The 23,742-nt window shown below is 36.9% G+C and overlaps 1 protein-coding gene across 2 annotated transcripts in view; it reads left to right on the forward strand.

Moving 5' to 3' along the window:
- Nucleotides 1–23,742, forward strand: part of CDH18 (cadherin 18) — a 234,778-nt gene that overhangs the window by 99,247 nt on the left and 111,789 nt on the right. For both annotated transcript variants that reach the window (XM_071736638.1, XM_071736639.1), the window contains 2 exons: nucleotides 11,310–11,604; nucleotides 19,178–19,297. In XM_071736638.1, the coding sequence (XP_071592739.1) occupies nucleotides 11,310–11,604; nucleotides 19,178–19,297 (415 nt within the window). The remainder of the gene's footprint in view (nucleotides 1–11,309; nucleotides 11,605–19,177; nucleotides 19,298–23,742) is intronic.

Raw genomic sequence — 23,742 nt, forward strand, 5'->3', positions numbered from 1 at the left:
AGCAAGTCTTCAGAAACAGTGTGTGGGAACAAAAACTGGCTTTACTCCATCATTGTCTCATATGTGCAATATTTTGCAGTTAAGAATTGCTTTCCATTGCTTCAGTGATGTTCCAAGCCTTCATTTCTTGTATTTCCTGGTGTTTTCAAACATTAAATGCACTTATTTTTCAGACCTTGACCTTTTCAGTGCCTTAGGCAAACGTTTTTTTTGTATGGAAGTAGACTTGCTTCTCTAGATAATGCAAGTCACAATGTCAGTGCCTGGGACTACCCCGTCTTCAGGGTTAATGGATCTGTGGCTATGTAGCTGAACAGTAGGACATCTACAAACATCACAGTTCTTCATTTACCAAATTAGAGGTCTGCAAGGCCTGTGCCAGAGTGCAGAACCAGTATCTGAAGCTCTTTTATTGTATTTTTGTCCCCATTTATAGGAATGAGTAGAGGCTGAGAGAGCTGAGTTTGTTCAGCCTTGAGAAGACTTAGGGGAGATCTTATTATGATGTTCCAGGGGAGGGGGGCACAAAGGAGTCACATTGACAAGATGAGGTGCAATGGGCACAAGATGCCCCTGGGGAGATTCTGATTGAACACAAGAGGAAAATTTTTCTCTACAAGGACAGTCAGACATTGGAACAGTCTCCCAGGGAAAGTGTTGAATTCCCCCACTTTGGAAAGTTTTAAGTCTCAGCTCAACAGGGTGCTGACACATCTCATATAAACAGTAATAGTAGAAGGGTTGGACCAGATGATCCTTGAGGTCCCTTCCAACCTAAGATTATATAATTCTATGAATATAGCATGGGCCAGTGCATTGATTACTTGTTCATACCCAATGAAGTCAGACTTTTAGCTACCATACTATTGATTCTATTGATGGTGTTTTTCTGGTGGCATGGAAAAGGTTAGTTTCTAAATGTCCTGAAAATCTATAGCTCTTCCACTTTCTCTGAGAGCTACAGAGTTCAGCATTGTCTATTGTTATCACAGCTGGATAGAACAGAGTCAGGTTTGGGGCTTTTAAAATCTAAATGCTTTTCTTGTTTCTAGGTAAATTTGGTAACTCAAAACTGTGAAACTCAGATAACTCTTCTTTGAAAGAGGATAGTAATACTTGCCCTTCAAGGAGGCTGTGAGATCTAAAAGCACAAAAGGTCTGTCACTAAGACCCTTTATGATTTTCTTTACTTAGAAGTAAAGATGATATGATTTAAGTCAAGCACTTACCTTGCAGTAGTATCCTGTGGCTATTCTGTAGATGAGCATTTCCCGGGCTAAAGGCAGTGTGCTTCTACTCTGAAACAATTTTCCTGGCTATAGAGGGTGGTGGGCAATGAGGGGTCTTTATTTGTTTTCTGTTTTAAAATAATATTTTTCCAAATAAGATCCAAACAAGAAGAGACATATTTTAGAACAGTATTTCAATGGGATGTAGTAATTTTGCCTTGGGACATGCAAACAAGGGTATTTACATAATTGTACTTTTAGAATAGTTTAGTTAGCATGTTCTGCAACAGAATGCCTGTTTAGCTCCTTAAAACCTGTAAAACAAATGTGCTGTGTTAATCCTGTTTTACTGAAAAAAATATAGTTTCTATGTCCAACAAAGCATTTGTCTAAGTAAAAGATATGTGAAGTGGTATTTTACTGCTGTGGAGAGAGTTTAGATGAAAACTTCAGCAGAGAGGAAGCATTTTTCTTCTGTATTTAGACACACACTACACTGAAACTACAATTTTGGATTCTATTTTTCATGAAAATATACTGTGGTCTTTGAAAACAAAAAGAAATGGGTTCATACATAAACATTTATTGTGTTGTTGTTTTAGGATTCCATTTTCTATACTTGTCATTCACTGGAGTCCTCCAATCTGTACAGAGAGAAAATAGTGCACTTGTGTCTGTTTTAGTACACTTGTTATTTCAGATCTGATTGCTTATTCACCTGCATACCTCAGCCATTACCCAGTCTCCCTAGAAGTAGCAGCAAAGGAGTGGACTTAGATAAGCACATCTTGCAAGAACAGATGTTTGTATGCTGTAGGGTTATACTGTGAAGTTAATACAATTTCAGTTGTGCTTTTCCTGGATGATTGCAATCCATTTATTTTTTCTGTCTCAGAAAAAAACATTCAGCAGATGGTATGTGGTAGGTTGACCCTGGCTGGATGCCAGGTGCCCGCCAAAGGCACTCCATCACTTCCCTCCTCAGCTGGACAGGGAAGAGAAAATGTAACAAAAGGCTTATGGCTTGAGATAAGGACAGGGAAATCACTCAGTAGTTCCCTTTACCAGCAAAACATGCTCAACTTGGGGAATATTAATTTATTACCAATCAAATTAGAGCCGGATAGTGAGAAATAAAAAATAACCTTCAAACTCCCCTCCACCTCTCCCTTCCTCCTAGGCTCAACTTCACTCCTCATTTCTCTGCCTCCTTGCCTCAGTGGCTCAGATGTTTGTATGCTGTAGGGTTATACTGTGGCACAGGGAATGGGGGTTGCCATCTCGTTCATCTCGTATTGTCTCTGCCACTCCTTGGGCCTCAGAGGGAGGACTCAACACACCCTTCCACTGCTCCAACATGGGGTCCCTCCCATGGGAGGCATTTGTCTGGAATTTCTCCACCATGAGTACTTCCCATGGGCTACAGTTCTTCATGAACTGTTCTACTGTGGATCCCTTCGGTAGGGTGCAGTCCTTGAGGAACAGGCTGCCAGTGGCTGTAGGTGATTATCAGGTGCATCATTACCCTCTGTGGGCTGCAGGGGGACAGAATCCTCCATGGTCTTCACCACAGGCTTCAGGGGAATCTCTGCCCCTGGTGTCTGAAGCACCTCCTCCGCCTCCTTTTTCACTGACATTGGTGTCTGCAGAGCAGTTCTTAAGTATTCTCACTTCTCTCTCCATCTGCAGTTGCACAGATTTTTTTTCCTCTTCTTAAATATGTTATCACAGAGGCACTACCACCATTGCTGATGGGCTCTGCCTTGGCCTGCAGCAGCTCCATCTTGGAGCCAGTGGCATTGTCTCTACCAGACATGGGGGAAGCTTCTAGCACTTTCTCACAGAAGCCATCCCCGTAGCCTCCTGCTACTGAAATCTTGTCATGCAAAACCAGTGCACGGAGCAACTGCAATTCTGTATTTCCTTCCTCTGTTTTACAAGGGTGTAGAATAGTTTCTGTTCAATTTGGGGCACTGGTATGGGTAGTACAATTATCTCCTGGACTAATGATTCCCTCTGAGAATTCCATCAAAAAGTGTGACATTGCCCAGAGCAGTATATTTTATTACAACATATTCCATAGCTCCAACCAAAGGAAGCAAGTCTGCAGCAAATCTGAGGATGCTTTTACTGCATAGGCACAATGAACATTTCAGTAGCATAAGCTAGACTGATTTTGCAGCGTGCACTATTCAGAATTATTTTATGTGTTTTTTACTACTACTAAGTCATCATATTGTTTCTTTTAAATTATATGTTGAGGCTACATAAACATTAAAGGGCATCAGAATGATTGCTGTTCTTATTAAAGAGAAGACTGAAATATTTTGTACTCCGTGTTTTAGCATTGTACCATTAATTCTTTATATGCATCTACATTTCGATGTTTTTAGTGAAATATTAAATAGTTTGCCATAACAAAAGTAAAGTAAACCAAGTAATTTATTTTTTAATACATTCTCGTCTGCTTTGCTAAAGATCATAGCTCATATTATTTGAGAATAATTTTGTCATTCCTCTGTATTGGGTACACATTGGTAGACCTTGCTGTGATACTGTTGTGCTGGGGGCCTCCTGTTGTCTGTTTAAATTGATTGGCAATGACAACAAAATTGAGAAGGGGAGGTTCTACTGCTCTCCTTGGAAGAACATGCTGCTACCCAACCAGAAGATAACATTTTATTCAAATGATATAATGGTGTCAGTACCAGAAACGCGGTTTTGCTTTTAGGATTATGTGCATATTATTTTTATTATTTGTCAACTGTAAGTTTAAAATTAATTTTATTCAGTTATTTCAAAATAATTTAATTTTACATGTGCATAACCACTTGTACGCTGATTAAATTAATTAGCAGTCCTTGATTTTTTCAAATCAGCTTCAGTTTTGAATTTATCATGTGGATGGGAATACCTTAATCTGTTTTCAACAGAGCAACACATCTTCGATTGAAGAATTTATAGATAGTCCAATTAAATGTTGTAAAAGTCATTACTAGTCCACTTAAACTGCCACTCATGCAACACACCAAGAATCGAAATTCTTCAATTAAAGCAAAGGAAGAGAAGCAGTCATACAGTTAAATCACTAATAGACAGCCCTTATATTTTGCAGCTACCCCTCTTATCCAAGCTTCTTGCTCACTCTTCTGGTCATGCATGGTTTCCTGATGATAGCTTGTCTTTTGTAGACAAGCACAGGAGAGTATGGTAATTACTCTGAGTTGCAGCATCCCACATTCCCAGCAGGAGCAGATTGTTGGCTTCCTCCTCATTTTTTTAGTTGGTTTTGTAGAGTCTTTTGGTGTGCTTCTTCCCTGCTTCTATATTGCTGAATGGTTTCTGCCTATTTCTCTCATTTGCTTGACTTTTCACTTGTATGTATGCTTAAATGTTTGGATGTATGATGTGGCTAATCATTAGTTAAAACTGTTAAATACAAGATGTAAGCAGCAGCCACCTGACCTGGTTTTGTAGTTAGGTTTTATCCACCTGGTAGCTTTGCAGTTGCTAGCAGTAACAATACTGCTGTCAACTGGATAATAAACCTAAAATCTGTGCATTAATTTTACAGCAGTTGTCATGCTGGCGCATCAAACTACAGAATCATAAAATTGTAATAGTTGAAAGAGACCTCTAAGATCACCGCATCCAACCACCAACCCCCACCCCCCCAAAAAATATAGAAAACCGTGCCCACTAGAGCATGTTCTGAAGTGCCTCATCTACATGGTTTTTTAATAACTCCAGGGATGACGATCTCACTACCTCCCTGGGCAGCCTGTTTCAGTGTCTGACTACTCTTTCAGTAAAGAAATTCTTCCTAGTATTTTAGTCTAAATCTCCTTTGGTGCTACTTCGGGCCGTTTCCTCTGCTTGAGAGTAGAGGCCAACACCCACCTCCCTACAACCTCCTTTCAGATAGTTGTAGAGAATGATAAGGTCTCCCTTCAGCCTGCTCTTCTCCGAAACTAAGCAGACCCAATTCCCTCAGCCTCTCCTCACAGGACATGTTCTCCAGATTCTTCACCAGTCTGGTTGCCCTACTCTTAACTCTCTCCAGAACTGTCTTTCTTGCAGCGAGGGGCCCAGAACTGAACATAATACTTGAAGTGCAGCCTCACTTCACTTCCCTTCTCACCATCACTTCCCTTCTCCTGCAGACCACACTGCCCCTGATGCAAGCCAAGATGCTTGGCCACCTGGGCACACTGCTGGTTCATATCCAGATGGGTGTTGACAAACATCCCCAGCTCCTTCTCCAGCGGGCAGCTTTCTAGCCACTCCTCCCCCAGCTTGTAGAGTTGCCTGGAGTTGTTGTGGCTGAAGTGCAGGACCCAGCATTTGACATTGTTGAACCTCATGCAGCTGGCTTCAGCCCATTGATTCAACCTTTCCAGATCCATCTGCAGAGCCTTCCTATTTTCAAGCAGATCAACGCTTTTTCATCCAACTTGGTGTCATCTGCAACTTGATGAGGAAGCACTTAATCCCCTCATCTAGAGTGTTGATTTTAAATGAGACTGGCACCAAAACTGAGCCCTGGGGAATAACACTGGTGACCAGTTGCCAGCTGGATTTAACTCTGGTGACAACAACTCTCTGGGCCCTACCATGTAGTTTTTAACCCAACAAAGAGTATACCTATCTATGCCATGAGCTGCTAGCTTCTCTAGGAGGGTGTTGTGGAAGATGGTGTCAAAGGCTTTACTAAAGTCCATGTAGACAACATCCACAGCTTTTCCCTCATCCACTAGGCAGGTGACATGTTCATAGAAGGAGATCAGCTTGGTCAGTCTGTCTTTCCTGAACCCATGCTGGCTGTCCTGCACTTGCCATGTGAGTGCAATCAATATGAACCTCTCCAATTTTTCCAGACACAGAGGTGCTGGTGTGTCAAATTGTAAGTGTTTAAGAACTTGTAGTATCAAAATTAATATAAGATCATAAAAAAAACCTCATTAACTGAGAAGCTTAGTATACCTCTTCAAATCATGCCTCTGGAAAATGAAGCCTGTCTACAATATGTGCAGAAATACTAAAAGTTAAACCTTTAAATGGGCTGATGGAGGAAAAATACCTCAGTCTCAGCAAAACAAGGACACATTGCTTATTATTCTGCTAAATTAGACTTACACTTCTGATACAGACTACTTAAAGATTGAGGAACTGTCATAAGTCATCCTGAATCTAACCTGTTGCTAAATAGTTCCGGAAATGGAGCTCACTGGATTGATCAAGGTGAAGTTCCAGATATGCTCTTCAGCTATTATTTTCAGTTTCTTCTTTCCCTAAAAAATCAGAAAATAAATACATGAATGATGCCCAAGAGGGGATGAAAATTAAATACTTTCCTAGTGGCTTCTTGTTGCAGACAGATTGAGAATATTTGGTAGATATCTTCTTGCTAGGAGCATAATCAAATCATCAATGGTAAGTAACCTTTTCAGAAACCAGCCTATAATTTAGGATGGAAACTAAAAATAAAATCTAAAATCATGTAAAATAGCATTTTTACAAGGAATTGAGAAGTCTGGAGTGGCTGGGGGTTGAGGGCTCAGAGATGGTGCTGTCAGGCAGCAGCAGACTGTGGTACCTCCCCAGGGCTAGAGCACTGGGGGCTTCTCCAGGTAGGTCATGGAAAGGTCAACCAGGACCACCAGGGACCAGTGGTGCAGCTCCAGCCCTGGTCAATGAACACTTCCCTAGGATGGGGCCAGGCTGGATGGGGAAGGGATGTGGCCCCCAGGTGTGTCCAACTTGGCAAGACCCATGGACAGGCAATGCAGGGCTGTGGTGATCTGGGGACTTGCCATGCTGCAGGGTTTCTGGTGCAAGGACTGGTGGTCTCAGGGGGCTGATATGGGGTCCTGAGCTGTGAGTAGAGTTGGGGGAGTCCTAGGGGGCTAGGGAGTGCAAGCTGTATTAGTTTCTAGTGGTTAACTAGGCAAACTATTGGTATGCAGAATTGTTTTTAAAATAGGGTTTGGGGTCTAAGCGATTTTAACCAGTTTAGGAAGGAAGAAAAAGGTAAAAAACCCTACTTTTTGAAGTAGAAGTTAAAAAGTTAATATCACAGATCAGTATAAAATCATAAGACCAGGTGGACATGGAAACTAAGACCTGCTGAAAGACAGTGTTTTCAAAGTCATAGTTAAAACCTCTGATACAGAAATTAGAGAACTGTGTTCTGATGTTTGGTATATTTCCCTTGTATTTCTTTTCTATGCATGTTATTCATTTCAACATTATGAGTAATTATGTGTCAGTGTGTCATGCATTTGTATTTCTTTTTAAACTAAGAGACTTCTGCAGTCTTCCAACTTTCTGTCTCTGACTGTCACAGCAAGGGAAAAAAATAACACCACATTTTGTGTTTATCTGAGCTATTTATTCACATTTCTACAGCATGTGATTGTCTCATCCTCTAGTGTGTACATGTTCATGCAGAAGTAATTGGCAGAGGTGATGACATCTCATTGAAATGAAATGTGCACACCCTTTCTAATGATCTGGGTGATCTTCCCCGGGCCAGACAAGCTAGGTCTGAACTGGTCAACAGAAAGAACATGGGTTGGCTTGATTGTGCCATGCTCAGCTACATTCCTTCTCTTTGTTAAAGTACTCTGAGAGAGAAATAGTTATAGCAGTCCCAAATAGAGAGAGTCCACTATTGTCCAACTAGATTTTTATTCCTTGCTTTTACAAATCATAGACAGAGCTGCAGAAATACTGTCTTATGAACTGTCTTTTTGTAACCTAAGTGGTGAATTTCATTTACTGTAATTAGGAATGCTTTTGTGGAATAAACCACCTGGTGTGGAGATTATTTAATAGTACACAGGGAAAAGAAAGAAGTGAGCCATGCTCAGTGACATGAATCTCTCATTAATCTGGTAGGCATCATCTTAAGCAGGGACTCCCAGGGGCTCTCCTCCGCACAACACATATTGCTAATAAGCATTTGAGAGAAGCCTTGATATTTTTCTACTTGGGCTAATTTGTACTGAGAGGGAAGTATTAAAGAAGACAAACAGCTATTTAATCTGTACTTTGCAGAAAAACTGAAATATAAACAAACTGAAAAAGGAAAAGCCTTCTTTGCAGTAGAAGTGCTATGCAAATCCTACTATGTACATTTAAATTTCAGCATTAGAAATCAAAAGGCATAAAGGAAAGAGTTGCATTTCAAACAATAAAAGAAATATCAGAAATTAGGAAAGCAAGATATTGTTATCTTTCTCGTTTTCATTTTTTTCCTTACAGATGCAGTGTAAAAGAACCACGCTTTCAGTGTTTATTAATACCCAGATTCTTTGCTTCTACTGACATTCTTGCCTGTATTTTCCAACCAAAGCATGTGGAGTAACATGATTTTTATCAGGAATAACATATAATTGGTTGGCTGTGCAATCAGATGAGGATCTTCTGTGTTCCTTAACTTTTATTACTGGTTAGATATAAAAAATTTCTGACTGAATATGTGTCTGAATTTTCTTAACTGATTACAAGTACAGATGTTTCTGAGCAACAGAAAATACATCTGACGTTACAAATCTGCCAAAAAATGTCATGCATTTCATGCTCTGACAGTGAATTTCTGAATGTGCTTTTCTGCAGTATGGTATTAGAACATCATGTCTATGTTGATATTGGGATGTTTTGAATAGCACTTCCTTCTGAAGTTCTACAGTCATTCTCTGTTCTGTTGATCTCTTACCTATGTATGTAACCAAATTTTTAAGTGGTTCATAATTTCATTATTCCAGTTATGAACACAGTGATTTCTGTTGGCATCTCTATGCAGCATACCTGAATATGCATTTGCAGACATAATAAAGATGGGGGTGGAGATTCTTCTAGTCTTTTTCAGTTTGGGATAGTTTTAACATGAGTTTCTTACAGATGTATAAACTCAGCAAATTTGCCATTTCCCTGGGCTTACAAATTTTCTCCCAGGTTTGTTGTTGGGGTTTTTGGGTTCTTCTTTTGTGTGTTTGTGTCCCCATAAATTAGAGATGATATTTCTGAAGCAAATGTTAACATTTGCAAGCGCTAACAGTAAGGAATTTATTCATCAAAAATGGAACCTGCAGCAAGAGAAAAAAAATTCTGTTTCTGAAAAATCTGAATTCCAGAAAACCAGGGTTAGAGTATCAGAATACCTGCTATTCTTGGTTTTAACAATAAATCACTTCAGAGAACATTTTTGGCTTTATAGGAGGTTTGGATCACTTTCATTTACATTAAGTGAATTATTCTTTTTTTAATTCAATACAGTATGGTTCTGAGGATAGGAAGAGATATAACCAGATTTTTGCCCATTACCCCTCTAAAGGAAAGGTGTAAGACTGCCCTGCCATCCTATAAATAGTCCTCTTTTCTGCTTGTTTCTTCCTTTCATTTTCAAAATAAAACTCAACCAAACAAAAAATAGGTCCACAGTGTTGACCCAGTTTTGTTTTGATCCACTGCAGGACAAGATACATTATGTGCAACACCATGATTTCATAGATCTAATGCATGAGGTGAAGAATGTCATCAAGCTCTATATAACCTATCAAGCCCTATCCTTTTACCAATAGCAAGCTAGAAAGCTAGATAATTTTAAAGCCAAGAAAAAGACCTGGCTAAAAAAGGACAAGGAAGAAGTGAGAAAATAGCAGCACATCTAGATCTTATAATTTAATTCAGAAAAAAAGATTATTTGAACTTCCAAAAGTCTTATTTTCTCTCTATCCAACCCTAAATGATTTCTGAACTGAGAATGGAAAGCAGTTTGGAAACTGACACTGTGTATTCCATGAGTTAAAAATAATATCTCACATTCTACTTGTATTTTTCTCAGATTCTGTATAGAAACTTCGTAACACCACATTGAAGACAGTGAGAGAAAGCCACGGAAGTGGGATGAGAATAAGAGTGACTGAGTTGTTAAAATTAGAAAACTTTCCCTTCTGATTTAAAACAATAATATAACTGCACAATTCCTGAGGCTGGTCGTATCAGCATTATCTCTTTATTCTTATTTTGCACCTCAATAAATGCATTCTGTTCTCAAAGTCATTTTAGGGAAAAAAACCCACCAACCAAACAAACAAAAAAAAACCTACCAAAAAGCAAACAGAAAACACAAAGCTTCTCAATCTATAAAAGATCATGCCTCTCCAGAGAACACATGTTCATTTTCAATCTAAGCAGGCACTTTAAAGTCAGTTTAGAATGACTGAGAGACTGAATAGACCACTATATCGTGTTAGTGCTTAATACACCGGGGTACTTAGTGACTTTCTTTTTTTTGTCTTCCCAGTAAATTATCAGCTTTATTCTATGTGAGGGGGGAGCATAATACACATAATTTATATTTTATAGCACTAAGTGTGTGTTAGGACAATGAAAATGCTTGAAATTTTGAAATTGTTCAACGTTCATTATTTTATCATAAAGAATTTAAATATAAGTAAATTAAGTGGCTGCCTAATTAAAGACAAACAAAACCAGAGAAAATTACTATGTTTTGTTGAGTGACAGAATAATCCTGGGCAGACATCCATCAGTGACATACTATGCAGTTTTCTTTAGCAGTAAATGATGCTGTTCTTTGGGCCACAGAAGACAACATAGGCGGTGGGACTGAACTACAGGCATTGAAGCAAACTTAATCCTTGGTGTGGCTGCTTCAGGTTTAGTGCTTAAAGCAGTTTTTAGCAATGACTGCTGTAAGATAACACCTAGAAGGACTGTAGCCAACCAAAATAAAATAAAAACACCTCAGTTAAACACCTCAGTTACTAGAATATTATTCCCAAAGTCAATACTTTAGGAAGTTTTGTAGAATGGATGTAGAACCAAAGAAATCATGGTTTAAAAAAAATAACTATGCTGGGGTAGGAATGGCCTTGAACAAAATTGTTGACTGCCAGAAATAGTATATAAAAAAATTACCACGAGATGAGAAGGTTAAAAACTAAGGAGAGTGGTACAAACACTAACATTACGATTTTTATATCTTATGTGCAATAACCTTTTATGAAATATAATATGTACTTTTTAATGATTTTATGTGTGTATATTCTACAGCTGCACTCCAATTCCGACAAAGGTGATGGATCAGTGAAATACATTCTTACTGGAGAAGGGGCAGGTACTATATTTATTATTGATGACACAACTGGAGACATCCATTCAACCAAAAGTCTAGATCGAGAGCAGAAGACACACTATGTGCTTCATGCCCAAGCTATTGATAGACGGACAAACAAGCCGCTCGAGCCTGAATCTGAATTTATTATCAAAGTGCAGGATATCAACGACAATGCACCAAAATTTACAGATGGACCATACATTGTTACTGTGCCAGAGATGTCTGAAATGGGTAAGGAAAACAATTCGTTTTGTTCAATAATTTTTTAAAAATGAAAATGCCACATACTGTTTGACATGGCGCATTACTGAATAATTGAGAGTATGTAAAAGATACTAAAGCTGAGAAGAGTTGAAAAGATGACATCAAATACAACCTTGTGTGTTATTTAGGACATTCATATTAAGAAAACAGTACATGGCCCCCCACACACACAGGGTAGAGGAAAGTCACTCTTATTCTTGGATGCTTTAAAAGGCTTTAATGAGCAAATGCTTTCCACTCTAGTATTCCTAAATCTTTATTCAGATATAGACATTGTGGCATTTTTGTATGTCTACAATTATAAAAAACACACACACAAAAAAAATGGTAATTTTCTAGATTATTATAGACAATGGTCTCACATGTTTATTTATTTTTATTAAGTTTCTTGTAAATTAAATTTAAGTTCAAGAAAGTCCTGATCTTTGTTTTTCCTTGTTAGAAATATAGTTCAGATCTTAATCTTCGAAATACTACATTTTGCAATCAGTTTCCTTTATTTATCACTCATGTTGAAATTAGTTTATAACTTTCCTCTGGTATTGCAACATCAAAGCTAAAAAAACAAGTCTAGGAGAGACAGATGGAAATGAGACGTGTTATATATGTATTTTTTATAGAAAGCTTAAATGGTTATGACTGATCTTTATGAAATACGTCTGCTGTCTTTTATTACTGAACTGACAGTGCGGATAGTTACCTCAAGAACACACTTTTCCCTTTTCCCCCCACATCTCTACACACCCCATGAAGGAAATTACTTTCAAGTGTTTAACTTTCCTAGGTAAAAAGCAGGTAATTTGTTCTTGTCTCCTTGCTCTTTGTCTATTAAGGAGGTGTGATAGATTTCTGCAGAATATAATTTTAAAAACTGATATGAAAATTACTAAAATACATGTAGCTACTGAAGACTTAATAATGTTGGACATACATATATGACTGATAGCTTGTCATAATTTGATTATTTGAATGGTAACTCATATGATATGAATAGACCAGAAAATAATAGAAGTGGATTGTTCCATACTTGAAAGTCAGATATGATATTTTGTAATATAATTATTTTGGATGGGAGGGTTCCCTGTCCAGCTTTCCTAGAGTAGATAGGTGAATTTTTTTTTTAAACTGGGATTCTGCCTTCTGTCGATCTTCTGTTGTACCATCTGACATTATTATTCTGAGTTCAGACATACGTGGTTGTAAAGTGCAGAAAGTGTAGTCTGTGGAAGTCTGCATACTGTTTGAATTGCATACAGATTCACAGGATGCAAAGAAGTATTTTGTATGGAGAGACTAAAGAGACCAAACCACAGCTTTTGTTACATACCTACATATCTTTTGTATTAAAAATAGTGCATTCCAAATACATTTACAAGTCTTTTCTTGTATACAAATAAAGAGAGGTATAGGAAATATTTGTAAACATGTGGTAATCATACCAGTCCTGGAAAGGCTGGAATAGACTACATTTTATTCCTGAGTCATGGAGTTCAGAACTGTGGCAGCTTGAAAACAGAAACTGATTTTCACAACAGTGGCTTCTTCATTGACCTAAGTGGCATTAATCTTCTATGAAGTAGTTTTGTTCCTATTTACCATGCAGAATGATGCGTTGCATTAAATGGACTCTCGAGCATACCAAATATCATGTTTTAAAAGGATATAAATGTCCTCCATACATGCTGTTCTGAAAAATAATCTAGCTGTCTACATCATAATTGTCTTGTTCCAATACTTTGTAAGTACTTGTACCTTTCTCCCTTTCCAGTATTCTCTCCTCTCCCAAGTTCTCCCAGAGTGTGCTGTTCCAGCCATGGAGAATTCTAAGCTTTTTTTAACCTGTGATCCCTCTTGAAGCAAAAATGCATGAAGAGAGGAACATCCTTCTGAAGTCTCCTTTACTTTGTTCTCTCCTTGTCTTTCATAGGTTCCCATATTATCCTTCAACTTCCTTTTTCTGAATTTTCTTTTTTCTATAGTTAGCTGCCCTCTGAGAATTGATATGTCATCCATGCTTGTAATTTCTATTTTCCCCCTCCTTCCACAGTTTATTTTAATTATTTATAAACATTTTAGTTTCTAATAAGCTCTTCCGGCTCTCTATCCGAGGAACAGTCTGTATTAGTCATTCTTGTTTGGTCAATATCTAGCTAATAAAGATTTTCAGATTATAGATCAAATATATTTTCATTTCTTAGTATGGAAAAGGACATGTTTTTAATGCAGAATTCCCCATTCTAATGATCTAAGCATACTATCATAAATATAATCTCCCCCCCAAAAATTACGAGTATAGAAGTGCATTTCTATTAGTAATGTCATAACACCAGGATTATTTAAGCAATGCATTTTTTTGGGAAATGCTACAGTAAAGGCATAGAGCCTCCAGTTGGAATATTGTGCGAAACTTCTTCACTTGTCTTTGATAGTTCACTGTGGCACAGTGCTTTACTGTTGGAGTTGCAATTCATTTCTGGAGCATCTGAGCTCTTGTCTTGGTTGCCTCTGTCACGCCACTGGCTGTCAGGATGTGAAAATCGTTTCCTTCATCAGTTGTCTCCAGAAATGCATAACTCTTCCTCTTTCTTCAGTTTCCTTTGTCTTTAATGGAGACCATATTAATATATTATTTCCTTCCCCTGATGAAGCCTTTAATTTTCTGTACAGGAGGAAAGACAGCAGAAATAATGTTAATGTTGTTTTCTAAGTGAAAAGCAGCTAATATAATTATTTTTTATTTGTTCATGATACTTATGAAGTTCTCTCCTTTCATTCTCTCAAAATGTATTATTACATAGATAGTAGTCATAATTCTGCAGTAGTCTAAATCTTGGTATTACTGCACAACTACACAAAAAAAGTTACTGCTTTCCAAAGAACAATTCCAAGTAGTTGCTCTGGAATAGCTTTTTGGGACATAAACCAAAATGGGTTTTTTTGCAATCAGTTTCAGGAAGATAATTTCTATTACTTCTTTCACAGGATACATTCTTTTTGTCAAATAGTGAAAATCTTTATGTCATTTCCACTCGTTCTCTAACAAGCTTTTTATTTTTTTTTTGACATTTATTTAGCTGTGCAGTCCGTATATGAATTATATTTTTTTTTTTTTAATTTTTTATTAATTCCTAAGGTTGCTTCTCTAATTTAAAAGTTTCCTCTACTTTTTTACATGGTCATGTAAAGAGCTTCCAGTGTTATTCTCTGTGTAACAGACCTCATGCTGGGTTGCAGGTGGTATTTTTGATCTCCGTTATGCTGTTTAGTTGCAGCAGCAGGTATCTCATTGTCTGCTTAAGAAGCTAACACATTTTTCCCACAACTTTAGCCTTTCTTGATCTACTTGTAAAGCCTGTAGGAGCTTTATGACTTCAATTTTTTTCAAGTCACCAACAAGAAAGTTGAGTTTTGTTAAATTATCTGCCAAATATTAGATGACAGTGTTCTCTGTGTTATGAAGTCAACATATTAATTATATTTTATGCACTATGCTGGAAGAGCCTTCATTGAACTTTTTTCCTAAACATTGGCTCAAAACCCCATGTTTTGTATCTGAAATTATTTCTCCTGCAGTGTAAAAATAGACAGTCTCATTGAGAGCTATAACTATGCTCTCTTTAAAAGTTTATGGAAACATCATCATTATCTAAATGTAAAAGGATATAAAACATTTTCAATCAGTAGAAGCTCATTTCTGCTTATTTTCAGATAGCTTCAAAGTGAGGGAAATATTGCATAATATTTTTTTTGGGTTGAGGTCATGTGTAAGAAAAGTAGACTGAATAAGTTCTATTTCGGAAAAGAATAGACACACTGGATTTTTTTGACTTATTCCCTGGGTATTATAATGTGAAGTACTCATAATTTCCCATAATCTGAGAGACACTATGTTGTTCATAAATAAGATTTGTACAGAAGGTGCCTATTTATCTCCTCATGTTGTTTGATTTTTATATTTTAATGAAGATGGCTGACAAAAAATATTGAGATTTTTTTCAGTGAGAACATAGATCGATAATATAGTAACTGGACTCAAAAGTGTTAATTTCCTGGTGAAATAATTATTTTCTAATGTAGAATGAAACTAAAATGTATTATATTGAGCTGCTAGTGTTCTAAGACAATTTTAAGAATTAGTTTAGTTAGGCAGGAATTCCCTATATTAATTAAACTGCACTTTACCCCCTTGAAATTTTAGCAGTGCAGCAAACTATGGAAATTCATGCATTCAGATTTGCATTCTCAACAGACATGTTTTGTTGAACTGCCTCATTAAGTATTAAATTATTGTCTTCAGAGAGACAGGCTGAAGTATTTCCCTTCATCTTTTCTTTGATATGTAACTTTAAAAAATTTTAGTTGTAAACACAATTTTAAAAAGAGAAAAAAGAAGCGATTTTGAAATAAAATTACAGTTTGTTTTCTCAATTTTAATGATCCTTATTTTTTATAACAGAAAAAATGTTAAGTTTACAGAGTGGTGTTTAGAGCATAGACATACTTTACAGCTCTGTATAAAACATTACCTAAGAAAACAGAATTTCCAAACTGTAATCTCTCAGCTGTAGCAGGAGATCATGTGGAATTGTAGTTGTATTCTGAATTAGCAGAGCTTTCACTTTGGGAAATAAAGTCTATTTTATTGCCTAAGTGGAATGTCAAAATGCTTTCGTAGCAAAATTTTGAATTTTCATTGACAGACCCTTTCACAATGGGTTAGTAAGTAAAGTGCAGAAGGTGCCTTTGGGTCCAGTGTTCATATCTGTTCTGAGGTCTGCAGTGAAACTAGATCCTTATTATTTGTTTTAGGTTATTTCCTTCAGAATTATTAAAAATCACTAAGCAGCTGTACTGTATACTTTTCCAGCTAAATTCTTCATTACACATAGCTCAACAGCATAAACTGATGCTCTGTCTGGGTGGTACAAATATATTTGGAATTGTGGTTTGTCTGCCATTTTTATGAGCTGAATGTCTCTGACTTTGGAAAGCACAGGGCAAAGGTACCTTCTTTACCTTTTTCCTTGCAATTCATTCTAAACAGCAAGCTTCACAAGCTGCATTTCTTCTGTGCAAATCAGATGAGTTAGGCAAAAGGACAGCATGAATATATCCTACAGGATGCTGAGTGTTCTTGCACAATAAGGTGAAAAAATTGTGTCTGATTTTCTCCATTGCACTTGAATGAGAGTTTGAGAGAGAGTGTCTGGGGCTGAGTTAAAACCTGTGATTCTAGGTGTTCTTTTAGATGGAAAGAGAACACCTTGCCACTGTTCAGTATCAAATTACTATTATCTGGTGTTTCCTAGAGAGCTGCAGATATATTAGAAAATTACTGCAGTGAATTTTAAGGTATAATAGCATTGCATTCATGCTAAAATGACCTGTCAGCTGCTTATGTGAGATATTGCCTTTCACTAGCCCTGTTTCTTTGTGCCACATCAATGAGCCATGCAAGCACTCGAATTTTATCCCCTATCTTTCAAAATAAGAAGGGAACAAAGTCTCTGAAAAATAAAAGTACCATGAAATATCAGTGTTTCTGGTATTTTGTTCCTTTGAAATAGGCAAAAAGTCTGTTCATGCATCTCACAAATTTGTTCATCCATTCCAATACCTACTGTTAGTAACTCTTTTCCTGAAAGCAGGAAAATGTATAGATGTGAAGGTATAGAATTTGACCAGCACTCTGGGTAGCAAACACTGGTAGGTAACTGACTGTATCTATTGGATGGGCATGTTTTGTTGTATGCAATTAGAATAAAACTAATGTGTATCAGTAGTTATTAATCTCTAATGATTCCACAAGATTCCAGAATAAAATAATGAAACCACGAATAAAGGTAAAACAAGAAATCAGTGGGGTCAGGACTTGTCACTTTAGTGCAACAAACACACAAGTTTGAAATTGTTGCCAAACTGGGCAACAGAAATTTATCCTTGCAGTATTTAGGTAATATGACTGAATAGATTCCTATAACATTTTAAGATTATTACACTAACTTTAATTCATGTTTGTTTAACTTACCAAATAAATACAAAGACAATAATTTAGTCAGTTTTACCAGTAACTCATGATTTACTGTGAACAGACTACTAGCTCCAGCTTGATTTTATTACAATATCCATATTCAAATTCTTCAAAGTATCTTTGTATCTGCTGTGTGAATATACTGATCTTGAGCTTGTATGCATTTGAGCATACAGAGACCACAAGACGCTATATTTAAGTGTTGGAGTCACCTTTGCTGTACCTTTTACTACTTTGTATCTCTCCAGTACATACAAAAAACAAGTTTTTGTATCCTAGTTACTCTAGCACAAATGAATTAATACTTTATCAAGCAGCAAAGAATATAAATCTGTGAAGATTTGCATGTTGTCTTTGCTGTAGTGAAGTGGGACCCTGTGATGTTAGGTATTTTTATTCCCAGTGAACACAGAAGAACCTAGTTGCAATGCTGTAAAACTGTTCCATGAGGCAAATCAAAGTACAGCAAGTGGGGGAGACCAAAGGATTCAATTCAAAAGTGTAATTCTCCTCGTATAAAAAATTTGAAATTGAACATCCCAGAGTGGAGGTGATGCCTCTGGTTCATTTGGCTGAGAAACCACTTTTAAATGCAGAATTGAATGAAAACAGCCTGGTCTGTTATTACTGTTCCTGTATTTTAATAGTGGAGCAAAGGATTCTGTAGAAATCAATGTCTGGTAGGATAAACTAGTGGGAGGAAGACTGAACCTTTATTAATTTGCCAGTCTTTCATCTACTGATTTCTGATGTGAAGTGTTGGACAGTGACAGCAAAAAAAAAGATTCATATTTAAATGTCTTGAAAAGGACAGTTGAATGTAAAATCATTTGTTTCTACTCTGTGCAGTACTTACACATTTTGCTTTCTGCAAAGTGTTATTCATAGGTTATTCCCCTGAGTGCCATGCTAGGCAAGTGAGATTTTATTTTTCAAATGGTATTTATTAGCAGCATACAAATATTTGTCTTTTGAAGCCCTTATCTCTCTAGTTGGGATCCATCATTGGAATTCCAACAAGATTCTAGTAGTTATTTCATTTTCAGAACTTTGATGCCTTCTCATAACTAGACTTTTAATAATCTTTTAATGATTTTGGGTGTTTGTGCAAATTATTTTAATTATGCACCTCAAATTTATTTTGTACTGTGGATGAAGATAATCCTGAAGTCCATAAATATGGGTTGTTCAGAAGTCTAAGGAATATTCAAGTTTAGGGTCTGTATGTCTGAACATTCATAAATACGCATGCTATGTAGTTGCTATTTATTTTTACATGTATTTAATCCCATTACATATATATATGTATAGGGAAAGAGGTATTTTTCTAAATGACTATAAATAGTTCTCCTTAAAACCAAGATAGGATAATAACATACAGAGAAAATGTTATTAATCTCTCAATTGCAAAATGTGAGGAATGTAGAGGTTTCAAAAATGCGTCTAAAATATTTATATTTGTCAGAAAAATTATATTTATTATTAACTTTCATTTTCTTGTAAATACAGGTACATCTGTTCTACAGGTGACAGCCACAGATGCAGATGACCCTACATATGGAAACAGTGCCAGAGTGGTGTACAGTATTCTTCAGGGACAGCCATATTTCTCTGTTGACCCTAAAACAGGTGACTACTTTATATTTCTATCAGTGTGATTTGGCTAATATTTTGCAGTTAACCAAATCTGGTAGGGGAAATCCAAACTACAGAATTCAGGTGGGTGGGCCTGCACTTTTAAAAATACCTATTATATTCTACTTTTGGCTTTAGCACTATGAAATTTAGGAGTTGCTATGTTTTACAGAGTACTAAAATGAGCCTACTGTGTACAGAATTAATTCTTCATCATACCATGATGTAAGACAGTCAGCCAAACTGGAATGGCCCTTTTTTGCTTTTAGAAGCCTCTGTTTAAGAAACGACTCAAGTGTGCCTAATACATTATAATTTTAAATGCTTTATTTTGCCTGAAGGGTAGGCTAGAGAGGATTATTGAATTTGTGCTTCAACGCATATAACATAATAAATTAATGTTATTCTTTTATTTTAAAACTGCAGTGGTGCCATTTTACGGAAAATGTGTTTCATGAATTAGGAAGTTGCATGAGCTCAAATATTTTTCCTTAAACTCTATGCATTGCAGTCTCCTTTTTTACAAAAAGTGTAAGTTATGTGTTAACAATCCAAATTGGTTTCTTTAAAGAGAGAAGAAATCTCTTTTGGGGATGGACTTATTACTTGGTCTGGGTTTTCTAAAGAGACTTATCTTAAGTAATAATATGATGGTATATTTTTAGTATGTTTTCATAGTCCTTAATATTGAAGAAATGCAATTTAAGAAAATAGTTTTCATCTGAATTTTGGAACTGTTTTTCCTGTCTATGCACAGTTTTAATAAGGTGGGGAAAGAATGAAATACAATGATGCCTGCACTTAACCGTAGGGAAGAAAAATAATTTTAAAAATGTGATGAAGCAATTTCATTGTGGTGTAAATAGTTTTCATTGTAATGTTTTTATTTACATTTAAGACTCTTTGCTTTTGTACGCTAATGTCTGTGGAACTGTTATTACAAGATAACTGTATTTGTGCCATCTCAGCTGGCTTTGGGTAGGAAACAGCACTCAATGGTCCTCAGAAGTGTGTCTCAGACTAAATTATTCTATAATTTTGTGAGCTCCCATTAGAAAAGCCCAAGAGTGAAGGATCATGTTGAAGAACCATGTAAGGTGCTGGGAGACAAACTTGGTGAAGCCTGTTCCTACAAACTGTGTTCTGAGACTGAATGCTGACACGCACCTTACTCAGCCATGTGAGGGAACTCTCTGCCAGAGTACTGGCTGGCACAGGCTAAAAACACTCTGGGGTGCATGGTAATAACTAAGAGATATGGAAAATCAGTGGCATACTGCTCACACTTTCTCTGCACTATGTTTTACTTAGAAATACAGCCCTGCTCTATCTACATTTCTATATCTGTTTTGGCTCTCTGAGGTAATCACCAATATTTTAAAAAATTTTTTGATACTGTGGAACTTGTAGTCTGGAGCTGCTATTCGGTCACCAAAGAATCATTGTGGATATTCTCAGTATCAGGTTGGTATTTTCACTCCTCAAGCCTTAGGCTCAATAACACTTTATGAACTTAAACTTTTTAAAATATGTGAATGGAATATAGAAGTTATAGAGGGTCTGGTGTGTTTATGGTACCAGCAAAAGAGAGAGTAGAGAGTGTGTTTGAACTGCATGGGTGTGAATGTCAGTGTAGTATCACTACTGTGTATTAGGTTGAAGCAGTGAGAGGGTCAGATGAGTGACGTGGGTGCCAGATGTCCACAGGGCCAAAAGTTTGGGACAGATACTGGAGAGATCAGAGGGTTCATGAGTCACATGTTGTAGGGTCCCAGAGGTCCAAAGTGACAATGGGAGTGACTGTGGTCTGTGGGTTGGTTGAGAGGCCTGTTTGCATCTGAGTTCTCTGTACCTGTGGAAAGGGGACCCTAGGGAGCCAGGAGCATCTCCTGGATAAGGTGGGTGTCAAAGCAACCCATTGAGAGCCCATGATGTGTGGTGTCAGTGGGCATGAAAGGTATCTGGGAGCCTGGAGGGTTCAGGGCCAGCTACTTGATACTCTCAGTGTCTAAAGCACATTACTGGGGGATCCATAGGGTGCTGGGTGAGTGGGGATGTATGAGTGTGTCCAGTATCAAAAGCTGATCTATACCAGGTGTTGGAGGGAAGCTCCAGGCCTCAGAATTTTATGTCCAAGTGCCAGCAACTGACCGGGAATCCCGTTGCCAGCTGCTGGATAGAGGGAGTGTCTCAGGTAAAGGATCAGTCTTGAATACACATGTGGATTTCCAGCTAAGCAGTCCTTCCTCCTGATCAGCCACAGAAGAATGAGGCTGTTTGTGCCATTTGTGTTTGAGTGCTGAGTGTTTCTATCAGTGTGTTGCCCATTAGGTGTACAGTTGCATCACTGGTGTGCACTTGGCCTCACTACTGCTTCTAAATCACAGATTAAAAGCAGGGACCTGCAGCAACCTCATCTCCATTAGGCTGCCACATTTGTCAGCTCCTAAAAATCTTAAGTTTTACAGGTGATTTTCTCTAGGGTCTGCATTTTGCTTTGGGCTTTTTTTTCCCCTGGGAAAAAATCTGTTTGTGTGTAGAAATTTGCAGCAGCAGCAATGTTACAACATCAGAATTGCAACAGTTGCAACATAAAGTATAAAGATTTCCATAATCTTTTGAATTTGAAAGGCTTTCTAGGAAATGTTTTATATTTGTGTTTATTAATTGCTTTTACTATTTCACTATGGGATGTGATATTAATTAAATGTGTAATTAGTAATTAGCTACTGAATTACTAATTAGCTGAGACAGTCTGCATTGGTTTCTGTTTGCTTTCCTCCCCAGCTGCAGAAAAATATTTTGTTGAATTTGTATAAATAAGTATGTGTTAATAATGCTGATGAAAGAGAGAGAAGTCAACATCTAGATCCTAGGTGTATTTCCAAAGATTATGTGTATAGGATTATATGATTTTTAAAAATCATAATATTCAGGGAATCCTAGAATACCTGAGTTTCGTGTGCTTTTTGGAGCACCAATAAACTCACTAGGAAAATAAAATAAAATAATAGTGCAGAGTGGAGCAAATTACCTTGTTAATATACTTATTATTTTAATATGGTTCCCACTCCCCACAAAACTCTGAATGTTGTTTGAAATTCCCCAAAACACATGAAAACTTTTCTTGGGAGTTTGAGCTACAAATTTAATATCCTACCTTTCCCAAAACACGAGGTCTTCTGATCCATGAAGTAGATTTAGGAACTACCTCTGCTTCTTCTTTTCTTATGTCAAGTGTGATTCATCAAACAGCAGCAGTCAACATCTGACTGGTAACCCAATCCCAGCAGCTCATTTTTTTTTTTCTAGGACAACCTCTAAGTAGGCCATGGTTTTTTTCTTAACAGCTATAGCAGCCTATTTCCAGTTGCCACATGTTTTGGGAATGAAAATGAAAATGTAGCCCAATTTTACTGCTTACATTTTAAACCCATACTTGGAGGATAGTAGCTACACACAGTTCTTCCAAGATCTATCAGTCTTTCTGAACAGAAAATATGGAGTGAATAAATTTGTACAACATTTGTCTTTTTAAATCAGTAGTTCTGTTTGCAGCTGTGATGAAACGAGATAGAAGCCTCATTCAGTGCGATTTTGAATTGGTGTGTAGACATTAGTGGAGTGAGAGAGAAACAGAATTGGTCATTGAACTGAATGTGAAAAAAGATAAGGTATTTGTCTTTCTTTGTATTTATAATGATCTGCCGATCCAGTACAGTAGTAGTATTATACAGTGATTGATCATGTATAAGCTTGTTGGGTTTTTTGGTTTTTTTTTTTTTTTTACTTGAAGGTGTTAAATAATAAATGAATTAATAACCTTACTTCTGAAAGAATGACACTTCAAATTAGTGCAGCCTAATTATGAAGTGTGAGAAGAGTGTCAACCTCTCTATGCTTTCTGTATTCACAGTAATATGAACAGTGACTTCAAACATCCCTATAAGAAGTGACCTATTTGCTGCTTCTCTAGCTCCTGACTGAGAGCACAATACAAATACTAAACATAGGCAATGGCTGTATATACGCTTGATTGTCCACCAAATGAACAACCCCTGAAGTTCAAGAGTGTTATTTTAAGGTTGCATGTGTATTCTTCTGGGAAACATGAAAAAGATGTATTGATTGTTTATAAAGTTATTCACAGATTTGATACTGCTAAATAAATACTATTTTTTTTCCAAATTGCTAACTAATTAAATATGTTAAAATTAAGTCCTTTTAGTAATGTGGTCTAATGGATTTAGTAATGGGTCTAATGGATTAAGGTCTACCTTATTTTCCTGTTTTACAGACAATATCTTTAAGCAGCATAAAGAGGAATTGAATAGTCTTTCCAATACAAAAAGGAAGAGCATCCTTTGTATGCCTTAATAGAACAGTCTCTCATAGTATCCCAGCTAAAAATCTACTGTGCTAAGTGGCATAAAGCTAGG

This window comes from Heliangelus exortis, chromosome 2, assembly GCF_036169615.1.
Source record: "Heliangelus exortis chromosome 2, bHelExo1.hap1, whole genome shotgun sequence".
NCBI classification, from domain to species: domain Eukaryota; kingdom Metazoa; phylum Chordata; class Aves; order Apodiformes; family Trochilidae; genus Heliangelus; species Heliangelus exortis.